General features: G+C 49.2%; 1 protein-coding gene across 4 annotated transcripts in view; it reads left to right on the forward strand.

Annotated features, from left to right (window-relative positions):
* CACNA2D2 (calcium voltage-gated channel auxiliary subunit alpha2delta 2) overlaps positions 1-21,915 on the forward strand; it is a 167,337-nt gene that overhangs the window by 7,378 nt on the left and 138,044 nt on the right. For all 4 annotated transcript variants that reach the window (XM_068694168.1, XM_068694170.1, XM_068694169.1 and 1 more), the window contains exon 2: positions 16,487-16,568. In XM_068694168.1, coding sequence (XP_068550269.1) covers positions 16,487-16,568 — 82 coding nt within the window. The remainder of the gene's footprint in view (positions 1-16,486; positions 16,569-21,915) is intronic.

Consider the following 21,915-nt stretch of genomic DNA (forward strand, 5'->3'; position numbering starts at 1 on the left):
CTCACCTAAACCTCCCCTGCCTCAGCTTGACACCATCCCCACAGGTCCTATCACTGGTGATTAAGGAGAACAGATCCTGGACCTTCCTCTCCACTCCCCGTCATGAGGAAGCTGTAGGCTATGATGAGGTCCCCCCTCAGCCTTCTCTTCTCCAGGCCCAGTGCCCTCAGCCACTCCTCATACGTCTTCCCCTCTAGGCCCCTCACCATCTTGTAGCCCTCCTCTGGACACTCTCCAACAGTTTCACGTCCTTTTTGTGCTGTGGTGCCCAGAACTGCACACAGTACTCGAGGTGAGGCCGCCCAGCGCAGAGCAGAGCAGGACAATCACCTCCCTCGACCGAGTGGCGATGCCGTGCTTGGAGCACCCCAGGGTAGGGTTGGCCCTCCTGGCTGCCAGGGCACACTGCTGGCTCACATTCAGCTTGCTGTCAGCCACAACCCCCAGATCCCTCCCTGTGGGGCTGCTCTCCAGCATCTCATCGCCCAGTCTGTATGAATGGCCAGGGTTGCCCTGTCCCAAGTGCAGGACCCAGCACTTGCTCTTGTTAAACTTCATGAGGTTGGTGATTGCCCAGGTCTCTCTGCAAGGCCATTCCACCCTCAACAGAGTCCACAACTCCAAGTTTAGTGTCCTCAGCAAATTTGCTCAAAACACCTAGTCCTACATTCAAATAACTTATAAAGACATTGAAGAGGACTGGCCCTAAAATGGAGCCTTGAGGGTCACATCTGCCAGCCAGATGTGGCCCCATTTACCACAACCCTTTGAGCCCTGCCCGTCAGCCAATTGCTCACCCATCGTATGATGTTTTTGTTAAGTTGTATGCTGGACATTTTGTCCAGTAGGATCCTATGGGAAACCGTGTCAAAAGCTTTACTGAAGTCCAAAAATATCACATCAGCTGGTTTCTCTTGATCAACTAGACAGGTGATCTTGTCATAAAAGGAAATCAAATTTGTTAGGCAGGACCTCTACCCCTCATGAACCCGTGTTGGCTGGGACCAATGACTGCGTTGTCCCCCAGGTGTGCTTCAATAACTTCAAGAATCATCTTCTCCGTAATTTTACCAGGCACTGATGTGAGACTGACAGGCCTGTAATTGCCAGGGTCTCTTTCTTATCCTTCTTGAAAATTGGCACAACATTTGCCAGCTTCCAGTCTACTAACACCTCTCCAGATTCCCAAGATCATTGAAAAATAATTGAGAGAGGTCCCGCAATGACATCAGCCAGCTCCCTGAGCAGCCTGGGATGAATCTCATCCGAACCCATGGACTTGTATGGATCCAGGTGGAGCAGCAAATCCTGCACACGTTCAGGGTCGGTTGGGAGTTTGTCATTCCCACCATCATGGTCCTCCTGCTCAGGGCACCCTCGGTCCTGAAGTCCATCATCAGCGTTGAAGATGGAGGCATAGAAGGCGTGAAATGTTTCTGCTTGGCCTGTGTCCTTGTCTGTGAGGTGACCTTCCCCATCAAGTAGAGGACCTATGTTTTCTTTGGTCCTCCTTTTTCTGTCCACATAGCTTAAGAAAAAGGTTTGTTGTTTTATTTTTTTTTATCTCCCGCAGACCTGGCCAGCTTCAAGTCTAATTGGGCTTTGGCCACACGAGTTCTCTCCCTACAGACATGAACAGTGTCCCTGTATTCCTTCCACGTTGCCTGACCCTGCTTCCAGCATTTTCTTTTTCCGCCCAAGCTCCGGTAGAAGATCCCTGGTCAGCCAGGCCAGCCTTCTTTGTACATCTTCCAAATAAGAAACAAAAGCAAGGTGCATATTTGTAAATGTTTTTTCAAAGCCTACCTTGTATATGCCATTTACAGTCTAAAAGATCTGTAAATCTCTCGCTGATTTTGTTTCTGTTGAATCAGAAGTATTCTTGTATTTGAATTCTCGTATCTATTAACTTTTATGTAATGGTATCTCCATTGAGACAAGTATTGCCACTTGTCAGCAGCATGATACAGCGAGGGTCGTGAATGCAGAGCCCTGTTTGCATTGCTAGCACATAGTGGGTTTCAGTCAAATTTTTGGCAGCTGTAACACGGACACTAAAAGAGACGGACTTAAGCCAAGCGAAGCAGCTAATATTCAACTTTATCAGTGTTGAACATTGAGTCAGATTCTGGGCTGTGAGTGGTTGAACATCTTTTTATTGCTCCATAACAAACTCAGTAGACCCAGGAGAAGCCGAAGTACCATTTGGTCATGTCTGAGGTAGTCTTATAAATTAGAGGTCTGTTCTGAGCATTCACTGTAGTGTCTCGTTCTTGGGATTGGCAGGGGAAAAAAAAAAAAAAAAAGAAAAAGCAATGTGTGGGCTCGTGTGCTTCTAGGACCATTGCAGGGGCCAGGGGAAACCTGCTGCCCATGTAAAAGTAAACCTGCAGCACTGTGTCACATGTAGCAAGGGAAAAAGAGTGGAAGAAGCAGCATTTAATTATTCAAGACCTGCAAGCTGAAAAGAGTTTCAGGATGCTGAGCTGCCAGCTGGCCAGGCGTGTGTCACTGCTTTCCCCTCCTGCTTGCTCTGGGGAGAAAGGTAGATTACATGAGTGTGTGTGTGGGGGAAAAATAAATCAGTATTTTCTGTTCATCCAGTTCTTGGTTCTTATTTATTCTGTTTTTGTTTGCTGGGAGATCTTAAGTGTTGATCAGTGACCAACCTGATGACATTATTTTGCCTCCTACAGAACAACAGCGCTTTCAGGAGCACAAACCAAAACAGCATCAGCCCCAAATGGGCTCTCTGTGCACGGCCATGAATGTTTTCCTGCACCTCCTTGGCTGTGTGCTGTGGGACAGCTCATGATTGAGCCATTCTTCCTGACGCAGGATTTATTCCTGAGATACTTGATGCTGAAGAATTTGCCATTGTCAGTCTTGCATGCTGTGCCCTGTTACAGCTACGGTAGGCTTAAAAGCTGAGAAACATCACATTTATTTCTGAGATACCAGGCCAGATTCATCCCCTGATGTAACCGTGCCAAGTGCTGTGGGATTATGCTGGGGATAGCTTTCAGGTCTTTGTCTCTTAGTACATGTGGTGGTGGTGGTGGTTGCTTCTGCCTTGATTGTTATTGCGAGGTAGAGAAAAGAAATTTATCTAACGCCTCTACTATCTGCTCGTGCATTGGTCCCAGTTCCTAAATATCCCCATTTAGCACGTGCCCTCCTGTTTGACCTGGCAACAAAAATGATGCGTTGGCATTTCTGACACCAATACTGCCTTTTTCCCCGTCATCCTCAGGCTAAATTGAAGCCTTCTGTGTCACTTGTTCCTTGCTATGTTTATTTGTTTTGGTCTAGTCTTCAGAGAAAAATCAAACCAGCTCTGTATCTCTGTCTTATTACCACCTGCATGGGCTGGGGCCCTCTGCATGAGATGTGGCTCCTGCCACGTCCTGAGGTTTTGCAGCTGAGCCCTGCACCCTCTGCGCCCCACCGCTTCCCTGTGCCCAGGCACGGAGAGGACGAGATGAGTGGTGTGGCTGGGGCTGGAAGCTGCATCTCGCTGCAGGGCCTTGTTCTGCCCCTGTGGCTGCTGAGCCAGCTTAAGCCCTCTTGCACGGAGCCTCTTTGGCAGCTGTGCTTGTTCCTGGCTTCCCGGGAGGCCCCGAGGCACAGGCGAGGCTGCTTCTCCTGCCTGTTGTCTCTTTGCGCCGCTCCGAGTGGAGCCTTGCACTGAAAGCAGGGCCGGTTCATGGATGCGATTATGTGTACTGGAAGCGGCCCTTTTTGTTCTATAAGAGCCACTTAATAAATGTCACTTATTTGGTGACTGTTGAGTGCGTGGCCTTCTTCTCATCAGGAAGTGGCTGCCAGCCCCCGTCGTGTTCTGGAGTCACAGCTGTGTGATGGAGGAGGAGGCTTGCCACTTGCCGAAACAAGACACTGCAGTGTTTTAGTGGTAGCTGGTGTAATACTTGACTTTCCTTCTTCGTTAAATCTACTTATTGCTGTGTTTGTGCCGTTTCAAAGTTATTATTGGATCCCACGACGTAGGACGAGGGTTTTGTACGAGAAGTTTCTTCTGGAGAAAACCAGGCAGCTGCGGAAGGGGAAGGTTTGGCAGATGGTGTCTGTCCCTTTGCAGAGGCGTGCTGTGTGTTCCTGCGTGGCCGTGGGGAGCTGAACGAGCTGCAGGTGAGATGCTCCAGCTGAGGCATTACCCGAGGCCGTGCTGTGTTGGGGCAGCGTGGCATCCCTGCCATCCCGCTGCCTCGTGTGCTCCATGGTGGGTGGAAGGCTCCTGTGCACAGCCCGCTGCTCTGGGGGCTGCCTGGGAAAGGTGCTCAAAGAGCAGTTCTGGCCTGCACCCGAGCAGCCAATTGGCAGTACTGGGTGAATTTTTTGAAATTTGTCCATTTGTTGAAATGTTCTGAAGTTTGCGAGGTGCACTGAGCTCAACTCCAGATCCCATGAGCAAAGCAACCAACATTCCAAGCATATAATGTGTTTTTGGCTAATTTTCCACATGAAGCTAATCTTGCTTTCTCATTTGGCTTGACTCTATTTATTACAATGTCATTCCTTTCTCACATTTTTTTTTCTGCTGTGGTATTCAGGTTTCACAGAATCGCTGAATGGTTTGGGTTGTGAGGGGCCTTAAAGCCCACCTAATCCCACCTGCTTGCTGTGTGCAGGGACACCTCCCACCTGACAGGCTGCTGAAAGCCCTGTCCAGCCTGGCCTTAAACACTTCCAGGGATGGGGAAATTTGAGTATTAGCTTAATATTTATCTTCTATTAGTTTCTGAATAGCTGAGTACTTGCCTCACTGACAATGACGCTGACCTGGTTTTGGCTGGATTGGAGGCTTTCTTCATAAAGGCTGGTATGGTGCAACATTTGGGGTTTTTGATGACCATCCCTGGTATTAACACCAGGGGTTAGCTGTTGCAGAGCAGCGCCTGTGCAGCCAAGGACAGCACTCAGTGCTGGCGTTTCTCTTCCCAAGGAGCTGATGTGTGATGAGCCGTGCTGTCCTGCAAGGGGCTGCCCCCCTGCCTGCTGATGGGAAGCAGCAATGAATTCCTTGTTTTGCTCTGCTCATGCACAGGTTTTGCTCTGCCTATTAGGCTGTCCTTACCCCCAGCTTCTCACCCTTCTACCTTTGTGCTTCTCCCCTGAGCCTGCGGCAGGACGGGGAGCCGAGCTGCCTGCCGGGTGAAGCCCCAGCGGGCTGTGTCATTGGTAACCTGCAGCACAGGATGCTTCAGGGAGTCCAGACAGGCTTCATTCAGCCTTTGGTGCAGTGCTTGTGAGTGACAAAATTAGCTCAAACTGTTATTTGTTAAAACTGCTGCCGTGTTAATCTTAGTGATGCCATGGCTTCTGCTGGCATGTGGGTTAGCAAGACGCTTCGGCTGCGAATGAGGGCAGGTTCTGCCTTTGGAGGAGTCTCAAAGACCTTCTCTTACACCTTTGCTTTGAAGATTTACACCAGGCAAAATCTGTCCCATTTTTTCCATTGCCAGGCCTATCTTCCAGGTGTTCTCTTATCCCCGGTTGCTCTTCTGGCCTACTTTCCATCCATGACACATTAAAAGGTGACCAGCCGTCAGTCTTGGAGCAAAGCTTCTGTGCCTCAGGCTTGTTCCCTGGGGAGACCAGTAACTGTCCTGATGCCCTTGGGGTTGTCCCCCATCCACTCCCCACCACAGCATGAGCATCTCGTCCTGTCTGTCTTCCACTCCTGATAAAGGTCTTTACTTGCACTTTGCAGTAGTGCTTCCATTTCCCTTTGCTCATTTTCCATTGCTCATTTTGCTGATGAAACCAAGGCTTCGAAGGCTCAAAGATGTCAGCGGTGGAGCAGTAAATGGAACCCAGATCACATAATTCCTTCTCTTCTGCTCCTTCAAATGAATCCATGCTCTTTTTTTTTCCTGGATAAATGTTTCTTCTGCAGTGTACTAACAAGACATCAAGCTCAAGTACAAGAACAGAAACATGGCCAGGGGGATTTGCACTCTAGGGAGCGAGCATCTGTCTGTTTCTTTGGGGTAGTGGGAGAAGGGCTTCCTTCTGAAGGGCATTATTCTCTGGCAGATGCCTGGGAATCAAAGCTTGGATGGTGCTGTTCTCCAAGGTTAGTTGGAGGGTGAGAGGGCGTGCTGCAGTGCTCCCCGTGCCGCAGCGTTGGGCTTCTGGGAATGAAATGGGTGCCCTCTGCTGCATAAGCCCTGTGTTGGCTGCCCGTCCCATCTGAGTTACGGTCAGGCACCTTTCCCAAGAAATGCTCTCTTTGAAATTGCATTTTTGTGCTGATGAGGCACTCATTTAGGATTGGATCTCTTGTGCTTGTTGCCTCCTTGAGGCAAATGCTCACTGGTGGAACTGGGTATTGGAGGAACTGTAGGGCAGTGGCTCCTGGCCACCCCTCGGACGGACATCCATCCCCTTGCTTGGTACCTGGGAGACCATCTGAACGTTTTCCCCCTCCGTGTGTGTGTCTCAGAAATTCTCGAGGCCATTAAGCTGGGTAATTTACATGCTTCTTGAGCCTGTGCCTAGGGAAATATATTTCACAGGTAATTTCAAATCTCTTGGCGTGTGGCAGAAGTCATTATTCTAAATAGAAAGGGGTTGGTGATGTCGTAAGCCCCATCGAGACGACCGCAGGAACAGCTGGGCTTTGTCTCCTGCAGAAAAGAGTGCAGGGCAGTGGGGCGGTGGGATGTCAGCTGGTTCGGGTGTTAATGTCGATACTCACTTATGAAGCAGAAGAGAATTATCTCGTAGTCTTAGGTTTTGGTGTTTATGCGGGCCAGGAGGAGATGGGCTCTGGACCACTGATGGGCAGACGAGCTGCCAGCTCTGGTGCTCGAGGGCCATCATCAGAGCACAAACATCACTTCTGGCTCTGCTGCTGGAAGTGTCTGGCTTTGGGACTACTGCTGCACCCTGGAGCTCAGTTCTCCCCTTCCAAAAAAAAGGAAGATATCTTTGTCAGACACACTGGGAGGATGAGACAGTTTGATGTTGGTCATTCCCCTCACAGTGACATTTGGGCTCTTGCACCATCCACGCTCTAAGTGTGATACATGAGGGGAGGGCATGTGGGCAGTAACCGTGATCGCTGGAGCTCGGTCGTGGGTGCACTGCTTGTTCATTAGCTTGAGGCATCTGGTGAGGGAAGGGACACGGCAGTGCCTAGGCTCCAGCAGAATTTCCTGCACACCCTTCCCTTTTGAAGGGGAAGACAGCTTGTCGCAGATCAGTTTTTTCTTGCTGGGGTGGGAACCCCTAAGGTGCTTGGCACAGCATCCTTGTGCCCAAAAGTGCTCCAGCACTGCATCCCCAATCCACAGAGCTCTCCAGGACAGGGGGTGCATCCCTTTTGGCACAAAAAGCTAGCTGCTGCTGGCGATGGGGAAAATGGTCGTGATGGACCAATGTCCTGAGCGTGTACAGCAAGGCCTGGCAGTACTTTTTGAGTCTTCCAGTCTGCTTCCAAAACTGCAATTCCAATAAGCTTGTGGCCTTTACAAAGGAGAAGCTGTATTTGCTTTTCCCCGTGGAGTGAGGAGCGTTCCTCCCAGCTAGGAGGTGACCTGTGAAAGCTGCCAGGTTCCCCCCTGCTGCTGTGGTGCTCACTGGGACCAAACTGGGCTCCGTGCCTCCAGCATCCCCGCTGCACAGCACGTCTGGGTGCCACCTTACAAGCGGGGAGGTCCCGCAGACAGCTTTTAGATGTGTATCACCAAGTAGTGAGGTAATGGCATAAAATGCAGTAAATTATTATTTTTTTAAAACGCTTTCCACCCCCACCCCTTTTTTTCCTTTCACCGCTGAAAGGAAGCAGCACAATGAGCAGCTTCTGGAAGTGAAGGCGACTGCATGCGAAATAACAGGGTTCTGGGTGTTTGGCTGGCGAGGGATGCAATGAGTGAGCATCGCTAAGTGCTTTATAATAACAATGATTACGGCGCTCTCTGAGGAGCCAGGAATCTCTCAGGTAGGGGAATGGTGTGGAGAGGGTTGTTTAAGGTGGGGGATTTAACTAGCTAGTCATCTAGTGACAGCGACACCCAGGCAGACCCAGAGGATGTTTGGCTTTCCTCTTGTAGCAGAAGATCTTGGGGCAGAGGCTAACAGTATCTTCGCTTGATAAAGAGAGGTTGGAGACAAATTTGGCATAGGTCTGACAAGTCAGCGGTAGTTCAGACTCCCTAACGTGGCTTGTGTTTTACTGATCTGATTAATCCTCGCCTGCGTAATCTGCTTCTCAGCAGCTGAAATCTGATGGGAAGGGTGGGTGCTGACAGCAGTCCTCCAGTGTCCTGCGGCTAGTGAGAGTTACCCTGCTTGCTGTTTTCAGCCTGCTTATGTTTTGCTGCAGCTCTTCCTAGAAGCGTGACGCTTGCTGGAGGCATCTTTGGGTGGAGCACCTCGAGTGAGCAGGAGCTCTCTGGGAAGCTCTTGGCGGCGGCTGTGGTCAGTCCTTTATTCCCTGATTGTCACTGTGGCATACCGTCTCTCCCTCACCCTTTAAGCAGCACACTAGAGAAGGGGATGACTACAATGTGTGCACTCAGAGCTCCTTTCCAGCAATCAGGGCATGGCACTTCTGTATTGTGCTTAGCTTCTGTATCATGCTTAGCTTCGTAGCCTGACCGGACTCTTTAAACAAATGGCCAAAGCGAGGGCAATGATTTTATTTTCTCCACTCTTTTCTTATTTGCATTGCCAGGAGGTGGTTGTTGTAAAGCACCCTCAAGTCCTGAGGGGCCTGGGTCAGCTCGGATAGTCATCCTGTGGCTGAGCAATGATAGGGGAGCACGGGGCGACTGGTAGTAGCTCCTCACAAAGCTGTGTGCGTGTCCTTTAGGTGACAGTGCTCCGGTGGCACGGTACAGAAACGTCGCCTGGACTTTTTTGTCCCTGATGTGCTCAGCTGACAGCTGTGCTATATCTCCAGGCTGTGCAAAAAGCTCTGCTATCCCCAGCTGAAAAGTGCGAATCCCGCTAGGTGCGGCTGTGCTGTCTTGTGGGGTGGCTCAGCCTCCCATCTGGTGAGGAGGATTTACTGGAATGAGCAAGAAGATGCAACGATCTACCCTACTTCTGTCTAGCTCCCAAGAGAGTCATGAATTATACACGGAATAAACAAATAACCTGATATGTCTGTCATTATATCATAAAGGACTTTAATAATTCATGCCGCTTGCAAAATCCTTACTAAGACCTACCCTCTGTAACCTTATCTTTGCGGTGGGGGATGGGAGCTCTTCAGCCTCTACTCAGATTGCGTCTGGAAAACAGGGAGGGAGTTGGTGAGGGGAAAGTTTTTGTGAAAAAAACTTCATCTGTGTAATGGGTTGCAAAGAAATGTGGGAGAGTTACCGGCCGTGGGGGGTCTCAGGGGGTTCTGAAAATGACAGGTGGCTGCACTGGGTGAAATTTATGCAGATAGCTTGCTTAATAAAGCTGACACCTATTCCCTTCTTTATTAATTCATTGTGTTTCGAGTCCAGATTTGTGACAGGCTTTGAGATCAGGAGCCCAGCCCTAATCCTGTGCGGTGAGAGTGCAGCCATGGGGGAACCCATGGGCTTCTGCTGCTCCTGATGTGCATCTGCAAGTGTGACAGAAATCTGGTTTCAGATGTAAAATAGGAGCAAGAACACACAGCTTTCATAAAAGCAGGGATACTAAGACTTCAGGTTAGCTTTGGCTTCAAACATACCAAATGTCTTGCTGAGGCAGTTCTCTGCCCTGACTGCAAACAGCAAACCAGCCCTGTCAGGGTGCTCGGTTCGGCCTCCTCCTAGAGAAGGAGGACTCGGTGGCCATGTGCTGAGACCAGATTCATCCCCTGAGACTGTGAAGACTGATTCGTGCACATCTTGTGCTCGGGGATCCTGATACAGAGGCGCCGCCATGCAATGCTCTGACCGCCCGAGTGCCCGTCACGGGGTGGCCGTGTCGTGGGGTGGGTGGGAGGAACGGGGTGGTCCATGGCTGAAAGAGCTTCTTGGGAAGCAGTCTGCCTTCTGGCTGCAGGAGGTATTTGCTGTCACCACGTTGCTGTTTGTTCGTTTTATTGCAGTGTCAATGAGAGGCACGTGCTCAAAGGTTGGATCAAAGGGGTCCAGTGGCTGCGTGGTGGCCCTGCACAGCGCATCTGGGGACTTCTTCCTCTTTCTCTTGGCAAACCGTCTACAAACAGATTGATTTTCCTCAATCCTGCTCTTACGCTCTGAATTATTCACCGAATTATCCTTTGGCCTACGGCTTCTTTGCATATCAAGTACTCAAAATCAGCTTTTTGTAAAGTTTAAAATTCAAAATACTTTGATTGGACACGTAGCTCTCCAAGAATGGTTACTGTGGTTCTCTCTCCTGCTGGGAGGACATTTCAAGTGGGCTCCTGCAGGGATCTGCCTTGGACCTGGTTTTAGTCAATATTTTCCCTAATAACTTAAGCAGTGAAATGGGCGATACGCTTATAAAATTTGCAGGCGACGCTGATCTGGGAGGGGTTGGATGTATTTCGGAAGGCATTATCAGAACTCAAAATGATTTAGAAAAATTGAGCGGAGAGCCTGATATCAGCAAAAATGAAATTCAGTGAAAACAAATGCAAAGTGCTGCACTTAAGGAGAAACCCAATGTGCAAATACAGGCTAAAAAATATCTGTCTGGATAGCGGTGTGGCAGAAAGGATCTGGAGAGTTACAGCAGAGCACAAACTGAGTCGACAAAGCGCTGCTGCAGCAGAAGGGCACGTTTATTCTGCAGCATAAAGCACTTCCCAGGACAGGACCAGGGAGGCGATGGGTCCCCATGCGGCACCGTGCTGGACTTCTGAGTGTCTGATCTCACTTTTTGACCTGAGCCTTTGGAGACAGGCACAAAACGTAGGGAATCCAGAGCTGGGCAAAAAAAAAAAAAAAAGGATGAGGTCTGTAAAGCAGTGCAAAGGAGGGAAAGTTGGGGGAAGAAAAAAGAGTTCGGAGGAGGAGAGAAATAAAGGGCAAAGGATGGTACAGAACAATGACTTGGCAGTTCTTAGGAGCTTGTCAGAAGAAAATTGTTTTCTGTCTGCTGTAGGTGGGATAAGTGGAAGAGGGAATTGAGATTTAGGGTGGAAAAAGTGAAGAATGGAACTAGAATAAGATGCTCTGGGAATCCTGGGCTCACCTTCAGCAGAGGATTTAAAGAACAGGCTAGACAATGCTTCTTGTCCCAGTGCAGCTGATTGTGGCAGAAGAATTCCCAAGGGCCCTGCCATCCCATGCGTGTCTGATTGAACACTGACCATGTGCTCCATTTCCAGAGGGAGTTTGGCCTTAGATATTTAATACTTCTGCTTCCCAATACAGAAATCCTGCTTAAGGAATGGTTTCCCTATTGCCTGAAGTCTCTTAGGTGGCAAGCTGCTGGTTTCTGTTGTTTTTTGTCACAGGTACCTGCATGAATATTCGTGCTCGAGAATTGTTGATGAAAAATCTGTACAGTTGTTGGATTGCTTTCCTTTCCCTTTTTGCCCAGTTCTGTCTATCCTGCAGGTTGAGAGGACTCCCCAGTTACCCTTCTTATTATATTGGAGTACTTTGGGGGGCATCAAACTGGGATCAGGATGGATCTGGTAGGAGGTTTGCCACTTTTTTAGAAACATACCTTGCTATAAGAATTGGAAAGACAACAGATACACAAACTTCTGTGCCTGCTTCTTTGTGCTTAGAGGTGAGGAAAACAAAGTAATTTGGTGGTAGAGCTGAAAGCAGAAAACATATTATTGTCTTTTCCCTTCGTGTTTCTTAAAGATCTGCCTTTGGATGTAGTTTTGATATCAATTTGTCCTTTTCTTCCCTCCTATAATAATATCAAAGATCCTTTCTTATTACAGGGTAGACCAGATGGCAGGGGTGAATAACATCTTGACAAATCTTAAGAAAATTTGCCTGCTGGACTTGTCTTTCCAACCTCTCCTTTATAGAAACACCTGTGCACATACTTTAAATTAAAAAGGAGTCAGAAAATAACAGTGTGCATGGCTTGGTAACGTCTGGAAGCATGGTCAGTAATTTGTCTGGTTGTTTTGTAGGCAGTGGGTACTCTCTGGAAGTTGTATCTTAAAAAAAATACAAATAAAACAAAGCTTGGTTTTGCTCATCATGTAAGTATTAGCTGCTGGGGGGCTTTACAGCCTAGGTGTGTAAGAAATGAAGGAAACTCAGGGGACACGAAGTGCGCACGTACACGCGTGCACCTGTGTGCTGCCACGTGTGCTGTTATAGGTAAGGATTAAGCATCGTGAAGGGCTAAGCCCATTATAAGAAGTTCCCGCACAGCAAAAATTAGACAACACAGTAATTAATAACTGTATTAGATAGCAATATTTGGGCACTGAACCAAAGCGCATGAATCAGAGTGAAACATTCTTGGCTGAACACGCTGCGTGAAGTGAGGATGCTTGTACAGAACACTGAGTATAACTGGAGAAACTTTGGGGCAGTGTATCTACCGAGCAGGTAGTTGTTTCCTCTGGTCCTTTTATGTTTGGATGAATCTTTCTCTTCTTTGGGCCAGGAAGGCAGCAAGAGAAAAGGATGGTGTCTCCTATTATTTTACTTTTTTTTCTTTTTTTTTAGCATTCTCTCTTGCCCACAGCTAAGCAAGCGCTCTCCTTAGGCTGCTCCGATAAAATAGAGAAAAAAAAAAAAAGAAAAAAAAAAAGAAAAAAGAAAAAAAAAGAAAACTATCTTCAAGCACATACCTTGTTTTCTTCCTTCCATTACCCTTTCCCTGAAGCTTTGCAGGAGGCACCTGTGAGGGGCCAGGCGCTGCTCCAGGGGCCCTACCAGGGGCCACCCCAGTGATAGTGGGATGATGGGGAGATCGCAGAGCCCCATAGTGGGGTCCCCACAGCCACTTGTCTCACCCAGGGCACCCCCAGCACAAGTAAGGGGCTGTGTGAGCAGCGGCGATGTGCAGGTGCCGTGGGTGCAATGCTCTGCTTCCTGCCTGCTGGACGTGTCTCCTGTGCGATGCTTGTCGCAGTGAGTATTTTTGAAGCTCTGCTGCCTTTTTTTTTTTTTTTTTTTTAAAGCCCATTTTATCTCATCTTTAGGAAAAATCAAATATGCAAATGATGAAATCAATTAGCATTTTTGTAGTTTTCTTTGGAGAGACAGAGATAAATGGTGTTGTGTTTCCAGAAATCATTTCTGTCCCTTGTTACATGTTGCAGAAGAGGTTGTAAAATATACAGGGGAAGGAAACAATTATTTTTTTTTAACACAAGAGATAATAGCGTATGTCCTGAATGTGCATGGTCATGCTTGTCCATATGGAGAGGCATTAGGTTGGAGGAGACCTCTGAAGAGCCCGGTTGGAGGCAGAGCCACACAAGGTGATGGGGTCATGGATCAGCTGTGCGGGTCCCCGCTGTGGAGGGGATGGGTTGGGGGAGCTGCCCGGCCACCTTGCCCTCCATTCCTGCTCGGATTCCAGCTCCGAGAGCTTCTCCTCACTACTGAGGACCTGGAAGTCGCCCTCAGTTTAAAGGGGAGATGGAGCAAGGGGCTGGTGCAGGGGTCCTCGTGGCTGTCCGTGAGCAGCACTGCATCCAGGCCAGCGGCTTCCCAGCGCGTGCATCGGCTGTGTGCTCGGTGCTTAGTTGTAAATGCCACTTCACAGGAGCAGTGGGGGACTCCAGGCTGCGTGTTTTGAGGAGTTATCGCTCCTCGAGCCCTGTAACGCCACCTGAGGCGTGCAGTAATGGCCCAGGAATGCAATGACTGTCATGTCTTATTGCTTACGGCTTCCATATGAGACACGCTTCGAAGCGAAATCTCCATGTTCATAATAGGCTATCAATTTTCTTACCCTCTTCATCCTTGCTACAGTCTTCTTCCATAAAATCTGAAGTGCGGCGGCTGTGGGGCAGAAACAGGAGGCAGAAGGTCAACGACGACAGAAGAATAATGGGGTTTACGTGTTTATTTTCTTTGCAAAGGGGGTTTTCAACCCAATATATGGCAAGCGAGATGCAAACACCAACTCAGGATGCGGCCTGAGGAATTGCAGCCATGGGCATTGCTTGGGCCACGGGGATGTGGCACCGGGTCAGACACGTGCAAAACCTTTGGCAAGTGGTGTGGGGAAAGGGGTGTGCTAGCTGGAAAAAATGCTCGCTACCTGAAAAGCTGTCACATAGCCGTGCTTCTAGAAATCTGGCATCAACTCTGCAGAAATCCCATGTTTTTTCACAGTGTAGTGCACATTTATTTCTGGTTAGTGGTTTCTAAAGGCTTACCAGGACTCCGAGAAACCACGGGTCAGTAAGGCTGAGAGCCAGGTAACGTGAGGCTGCGCAGTTAAAGCAAGTTCCAGGCTTTCTCATGAATGAAAAATCTGGTGGCTTTTCCCTAAAATAGTGCTACTTTTTTGGGGGCAGGGGGCGGAATAAGTTGTAACGTTATTTTTGAGCAAATCTGCTGACTAAGTTTAATTTTAAATCTCAGTCTGGTTGAGCACTCAGTGTCTCTCTTGCAGATGCCAGCAGAATAACGCCGATGCCTCTGTCTGCCTGCATCCCTAGTCCTCTCTGACGGCTTGGCTGGACACGGTACTTGTGGGGATGTGAGCAGTTGTTAGCGTTGGTGGATACAGGTCGAGATGGGTTGCAGTTTTTGCGTGGCGTGGTGGTGTAGGTGTTCCTGGAGGGAGCTGGCACAGGCAAGTGTCACTGAGCGGCAGGATTGTACCCAGAGCTGGAAGCAAAGCGAAGGTGTTAGGTCCGTAAGTCCTCAGCAGGGCTTCTTCAACCTGTGGCTGAGTGTGAGTGTGAGCATATAATTGATTTTTTTAATTTATTTTGGTTCACTGGATAAACTGGGGAAAAAAAAAAAGAGCTCATAAAATCACTTGTGGTGCTTCAAGGCATATTTGAAAATGAACAACTTATGTAGAAATAAATAATTTTGGGGGAAAATACTTCAGTAGATTTATGAGTAACTTTGGCCAACCTGAATAAACCTTTGAGAGCAAATAAAATAAAATGAAAGGTGGGCCTGCTGGCTCCTATACCCATCACCTGGCGTGTGTTTCCTCTCCTCCCCAGTAAAGCTCCAAAGGAAAAAGACAGCGTCACCTCTGCAGAAGTGTTAGGAATGAAGGAAGTTATGCTGGCAAATGCTGAAGATTTGGAGCATGCAGTTAAATTTTGGTTTCATCCATAGCCTCTGTTGTTACTAACTGGCCTGTGCAGCCGTCGGCTGGTCCCTCCTGCCTGCATTTCGTCTCCTCGCTCCCCAGCAGTGCTGCTTCAGCCCTGCTTTGAGTGTGGAGTTGGTGGTTGTCTCGAGGTTGTTTCTGCTCTGGTATTTTTGCCCAGCTTGCTCCACTTCGGGGCAACGCTGTATAATTAGGAGTCCTCTGTGTCCTCGCTTCTTAGTTGTTTCTTTGCCTCCTGACCTCCAGGAAAGCCTCTCCAGTGGCTTCGCAGGGCTGAGGAGTGCACGTACGCTGTCTGGGGAGCTTCTCGTGGTGTGAAGAGTGAAAACATTCTGTGAACTGATGGAAAGAGCAAAAGCCCCAAGCTGCTCTGCTCCCTCCCAGCTTCTCCGTGCCCATGTAATCCCTTTGCCGTGATGCTGGCCTTGCCTTCTGTCCCTTTTATTCTTTCACTGCTTTGTCCGTTGCTGTCTTTAGGGACGAATGTTGCTGTGGAGAAAGCGCCGGCTGTGGTAACAAGTGGGGTAGAGGCAATCCAGCATCGCTCTTCGGGGCCAGATGGGAGATCTGACATTTGCATGGCCAGGGGCTGGAGTCTGGAAATCTCATTAAAAGAAGGAGGGTTATCGAGTTCTGGGGCTTTAGGAGAGTGGTTTTGCTGTTGCTTTAACTTGATGTCATTGCTGTAAGCGAAAATCTGTGTGGCTGCCTACACCGGGGTGTCGTGCGTGCCGGAAGGATTGCTGTGCAGGGCTCGGGATGGAGGGACCGAGGAGGTCCCCAAAGGGGGTCTGGCAGGTTCTGCCAGGCTCAGCAGCCCCCAGACACCGCAGCAGTGATCTGTTGGTGCTCTGGGACGGGCACCTCTCGTCCTGCATCCCTGCTGCAGCAGTGAGCTGCCTTCTGCAGCGGGCGCCGCAGCACTTAGACCTCATTCAGCACTCTGGGCTTAAGTAATTAGCTCCTGCAACTGTTAATATACGAAGGGAAAAAAATACACTTTTTTTTTGTTGTACTGCTTCTTCCCTCTTCTCTCTGCGGTGCCTTCTGCATACGTTGGTCTGGAGTCCTGAAGCTTACAGCCTGCCCCAGCCGTAGCTCTCAGAAGCCTCATGTTCTTGGTATTCTGCCTGCGCCCGGTGCTGCAGGAGCAGAGCTGTTAACGTAGCTGAGGGCACTGATTTCCTCCCTCTCCCTTTAATTACCTTGCTTATCTACTGAGTGTCAGGGCTCTGACTTTCTCTCTTTCTTTCTCTCCCTTTCCTCCTCTCGTTCTCTCTGTCTCTTGCAGTATGCAGTACTGGGCCAGAAGGCTGGAGCAGGAGATTGATGGAGTGATGAGGATATTTGGTGGAGTCCAGCAGCTCAGAGGGGTAAGCTGTCTGTCTTTTACCTGTGCTGCCTTCCTCGTAGCAATGAACATCCTCATCTGCAGAAATCACCTGTGTGAACACTTGCAGCAAGTCACCTCTCAGCTCACTCCATGTGCAGGGGCATGGCTGGCTGCGCTTCTGGTTGCAAGTCGATTCGATGCCTTCATCAAGCGTGTGGCTGTGCGTGTGTTTTGCATCTGTCTGTTCCTCTAAGGCTGCATGTCACTGCTACCCGAGCATGTACCTGTGTTTCTATATGGCACGCTAACTGCACCTTCCACCCAGCCGTTCTTCCAGGGACTGAAGGTAGTTTAATTTGTGTTTCAGTTCCAAACTTTGTTGACAAAGAAGCGTTCAAAGGATAATTTGGACTAGCTGTTGAAAGTTCTGCGTTTCTCAATATAGATTGCAGGTAAAGCTGTAGCTCCTGGCTTCTGTCCTCAGGCGCCACAGACCAGAATGGATGCTGTCCCCTGCCTCCTGCTGCCACCTCTGGCTTAGCACAGGGCCTGGCTGCAGCGTTGGCAGGAGCCAGATCTGTTGCACATCCTGGCAGTGATGGCTCAGAGCTAGGCTGGGGCAGTGACAGAAGGATTTTGTCGTGCTCTGTGATGTTTAGGATCCCTCTGGGTTCCCCTTCCCAGCACTGTTGTCAAGTTTAGCTATTTTGAAATGGAGTAAATTGAAATCAGGGTGACAACACTAACCAAATTAGTTGAAATTAGGGTGACAAAACATAGAGGGCACTTGTATTTCTCATGGCAGTGGCATGTTCTTCTTAAAAGCCAGTGGTTTGTGGGCCTCTCCCTTTCTTACACCAGTAGCTGTACAGGTTTCAACAGAGCTGTTCATATTCTATACTGCTGGTTGTAATCCATTGTTTAAACACAGAAGTTGCACTGGTTTCTTTTAAATGCATTTTAAAATGAGTTTAATCGAAGGCTTGCAAAACTCTTCATAATTCATCCGTTCATTTACATTCATATTTGAGCTTCAGAATGGTTTATCTGGGTTTCGCTTGCATTTGTTTCCCTGGAACTGATACAAACTTCATGTGCAGCGTGGAAAGCATGTACACCATTTTGGTTTTACCAAACCTTTTTGATTGCATTTGTGCATTTGCCTAGCGCAGTTTGCATGTTGGCAAGGTGTTACAATCAGAGCCGAGGATGCAAATTTTCCAGGCAGCACGTAGGCACAAGAGGCACCATACTCTTTTGCAGAGCACATTTAAAAAAAAAAAAAAAAAAAGCTACTACACTTTGTACATGTCCTCTCTTACAATTTATTCTTATTAGCTTTGATTTTGCTCCTTTGCATGTTAAATAGGTATATCATGTAATTTTTTTAATGCTGTAATTAAAGAGAAATTACACCTCCAATTTGCCAGCACTTGACTCCTATTGGCCAGTCAGTCAATTACAGGTAAGCGAGCTTCCCACTTTTTCTGCTTAATTCTTCTGGTAGAACATAGTGCATCACTGCAGTGGATTAACACAAGATAACCTGACATCAGAAGGACTGAAGTTTTTGGGGTTTTGTGTTTTAATTTTTTTTGGAACCTTCCTCTGAATTGAGGAGCCGTGCACAGTTACTGTACCTGTTGAATGCATAAACCACCAGAAGCCAAGAAATGAGCTACTGCAAATTCTAACATGCAGCTGTTACAACACCAGCAAAGCCTAGTGGAGGCTTTCTATGGGTCTCTGTGGGGGAACTTGGGATGTGGAGTTCAGGTTTGATTCGTAAATGGAATATTGAGTGAATTACACTTCTCATAAAGACCATGTTGCTTGCTAGGGCTCATGTGGAATTACACAGAGTGCTTCATCCTGAAGAACGCAGAGCTGTGCTCACAGCAAGTCCTTGCTGCACACATGTGCCTGGGTTGCACTATGGGAAGTGCTTAATGCCATAGTGGCGCTGTAACCCACTTGGGGGCATGAATTTTAATAAATAAATCCCTATTCCGCTGCAGCCGTGGTGGAAATCTAGTTGGTGGTGATGAATTTGTAGGGTTGGAACTCAGTCTGGGTTTGGAAAGGGCACTGCCTGGGCATGGCCTGGATGAGCTTCACCGACATGGAGGCTTGCAAGCAGGATGAAGGGTACCAAGCTGCAAAGCTGCTTTCTGAGAAATCACAGGAGCTGGAAGAACCATCTAGCTGGAAGCACCCACTGGGACACCTCAGGAAGTAAAGGAGGAATAGCCCTGTTTGGGGCAAGGAGGAGTGAGGCAAATGGGGCAGGTAGATCCTGGGAGCAGAGCCTGGTTTTAGCCAAAGCTTGCTCATCTTGTTCAGTTTACTGCATTAGTCTGGGACATTCCAAGTGTCTGCAGAGTCCCTTGGGGTACACACTGCACAGGGAAGGGTATTAGCGGTGGGGCAGAGCTCTGGTGTCGCAGAAGGCCAAACTGGTCCTTCTGAAGCCAGGAACCTGTAGCGGGACATGCTCGTGCAGCCTGGGAGTGCTGGGGATGGTGCTGAGCCAGGCACGGAGCTTCCCAGCTCAGCTGGGGCCCGGCTGGCGCTGTGACAGGCTGGTGAATGGTAATGAAATATCCTGCTTAGGGTTTTGTCAGGTGCACTTATACTTTTCCTTGAGTTGCTGTGAGTGGAAGTGGACCTGCTCTTCGGTTATTGACTGAAATCGTATAACTGTTGTGGCATATGAGGCATGAAATTTATTGTCAGAAATATGGTGTCCGGGAACATAACGGTGCTGAATATTTTATCTTGCTGGAGTGCTGCCCACCCAAGAAGGGTTTTTTTATTTTAGCTCTGAAGTAATTTCTTAGAGTTGGGGTGCTACGTGTCGGATGTCGCTGCTTCGCTCCCCTCGTGCGGGTTGAAGAGGCAGTCATCTTGTGCTTCTGGGGACATTATCCAAGCTTATTCCTTTCAGATGTTTCTCTGCTGGAGCAGAGTGCTGTTCTGTGGCAATTAGAGGAGGGTGAGAAGCTCTGAGATGCAACAGGGTCATGCCAGGGGGCTTGCCTTTCAGGTGTGAGACACCTCCTTGCTTCTCTCCTTGAAGTCCAGACCTTGAAAACGTGTAAGTGCGAATGTCGCCACACATACATCTGAGTGCTGTCAGGAGGACTCTGACCTTGCTGAACTGATTCCCTGCACAGTGGAGCTGGTGCTTGTGGTACAGCATTGTGTTCGTTGGCTGGCCGGTTCCTCCAGGCGTGCCTCAAAGCAAATCCCAGCGTGTGGAGAGACGAGGGCGTGCTGCCTTTCCTCCCCGCCCTCGCAGCCCTCGTGGATCACCAGAAATAGAGAGCAGAAATCTGTACAGATATAACTGGCTGGCACAACGATACGTGGAACCATGAACTTCTATCTAAAGAGGATGAAATTCTTCAAATAATTTTATTCTACAGTAAAGAATATTACATTAAAAACCCGGTTCCCCAACCTCTATTCTTCTTCTTAGTGACCTTCTCCATGGCTGCAATGGACTCTTCATTACTTTGTAGGACAAAAAATGTTTGGTTTTGGCATTTCCTGCTACAGTGCACCAAATTTCGGTTTCTTCCAGTATTTTGGCACAAGTAAATGTTGTTCACTTTCGACCAAAGTCAATGAATTTGCTATTTTTCCAGTGCTTATGCTGCAAAACGCAGCAGCCATAAGAGGTGTTATAAGGAGGACCTGGGGAACTACAGGCCTGTCAGCCTGACCTTGGTGCCAGGAAAGGTGATGGAGCAGGTGATGGAACAGGCATCCTGGCTGTGTCAGGAGTAGTGCAGCCAGCACACCAGGGAGGTGATCGTCCCCCTGGGCTCTGCTCTGGTGAGGCCGCACCTCGAGTGCTGGGTTCAGCTTTGGGCCCCTCGCTACCAGAAGGACATCGAGGCCCTGGAGCGTGGCCAGAGCAGGGCTGCGAAGCTGCTGCAGGGCCTGGGACACAAGTCCTATGGAAAAGAGGAGGCTCAGGGGAGACCTCATTGCTCTCTGCAGCTCCCTGAAAGGAAGGTGTGGGGAGCTGGGGGTCGGCCTCTTCTCACAGGTAACCAGTGACAGGACGAGGGGGAATGGGCTAAAGTTGTGCCAGGGGAGGTTCAGGTTGGAAATGAGGAGACACTTCTGCTCAGAAAGAGCAGTCAGGCACTGGGACGGGTTGCCCAGGGAGGTGGTGGAGTCTGTGGGGGTGTTTAAGGAGAGGTTGGATGTGGTGCCTGGGGACATGGTTTAGTGGGTGACAGTGGTGGTAGGGTGATGGTTGCACCAGATGAAGAGTGCTGAGGCAGGATGAACAATGTGCAGTGCACATTTGGGGCTGGTGCTGGGCTTGGGTCTCTGCACTGCTGTTGCCATGCCTCTGTGTTGTATCCCTTTGCAAATCCATCCAGAGGCCTGATGCTGGAGCTGTGCCACTTCCATCCTGTGCTGGTGCAGCATGCCCTGACTTACTGGTGTGTCTTACTGTGCTGGTGCTTGAGGTGGGCCCAGCCAGAGCCACCACCTGGGGTTGTTGTGAGCCTCCTTTGCCGCAGAGTGGGCTGAGGCTGCCAGTCTCCTCTTGCTTGTTACCTAAATTGTTAGATCCTGTGTCTCCTGAAGTGAGCAGCTAGCTCGTCAGACCTCCTCCTCCTCCTCCTCAGCATCTTTTATCCGTGGCTGCCTGTTAATGGGCTAGTTTCTTTGAAAATTACTGAGGAAACCAAAGCCTTCACAATAGCTGGGGGAAAAACTGAGCTGTGTAAGTGCTGAGCTCCCTTTCTGCGCTTCTCTGTGCCTTTCCCAGTTCTGCAGGAAGGCGTTAGCAGGCGCAGGTGGGTAGCAGAGCTGGGCCTGTCTGTGGCTTGGATGAGCAGAGCTAATGGGCCACTTTGAAGTCCGAGCAGCTGTTCCTGTAACCACCTTCCCTTTTCCCTCAGGAGGGCAGAGGCAGTGCTCGGATCCGCCTCACCCGCATACGAGTGGTTGCTGGGCTTAGCTTCGGATGGCACTGAGGAAATACCCGGTCCATAAAAGTCCAGATGGCCCTCCCGGGCTCTGCTGCGAGTGCTGTGGCAGAAGTGGATGGACTTTGTCCTTGTAATCAACATCTCATTTTACTTGAGTGCATTTTCATTTCTCTGTCTTCTGTTCTCGCTTGTTACCTTATGCTGTTTTCTCAGCTTTGTTTTTGCCAGTTTGGCATCTCTGCCTGGCAGCAGTGCTGCAGTTCATTGATCTGGTCTCTTGTGAAAGGGGAGGACAAATCCTGCTGGCTGGGGCTGGGGGCACAGAGACCAGGATCTGAGCAGGTGTCCCCGCACCATTGTCTGCCTCCCAGCAGCTGCCTGTCCCTTCTGCTCAGCACTCCTCTGATGTCTCACCTCTGGTTTTCGAAA

This window comes from Anas acuta, chromosome 11, assembly GCF_963932015.1.
Source record: "Anas acuta chromosome 11, bAnaAcu1.1, whole genome shotgun sequence".
In the NCBI taxonomy this organism is placed as follows: Eukaryota; Metazoa; Chordata; class Aves; order Anseriformes; family Anatidae; genus Anas; species Anas acuta.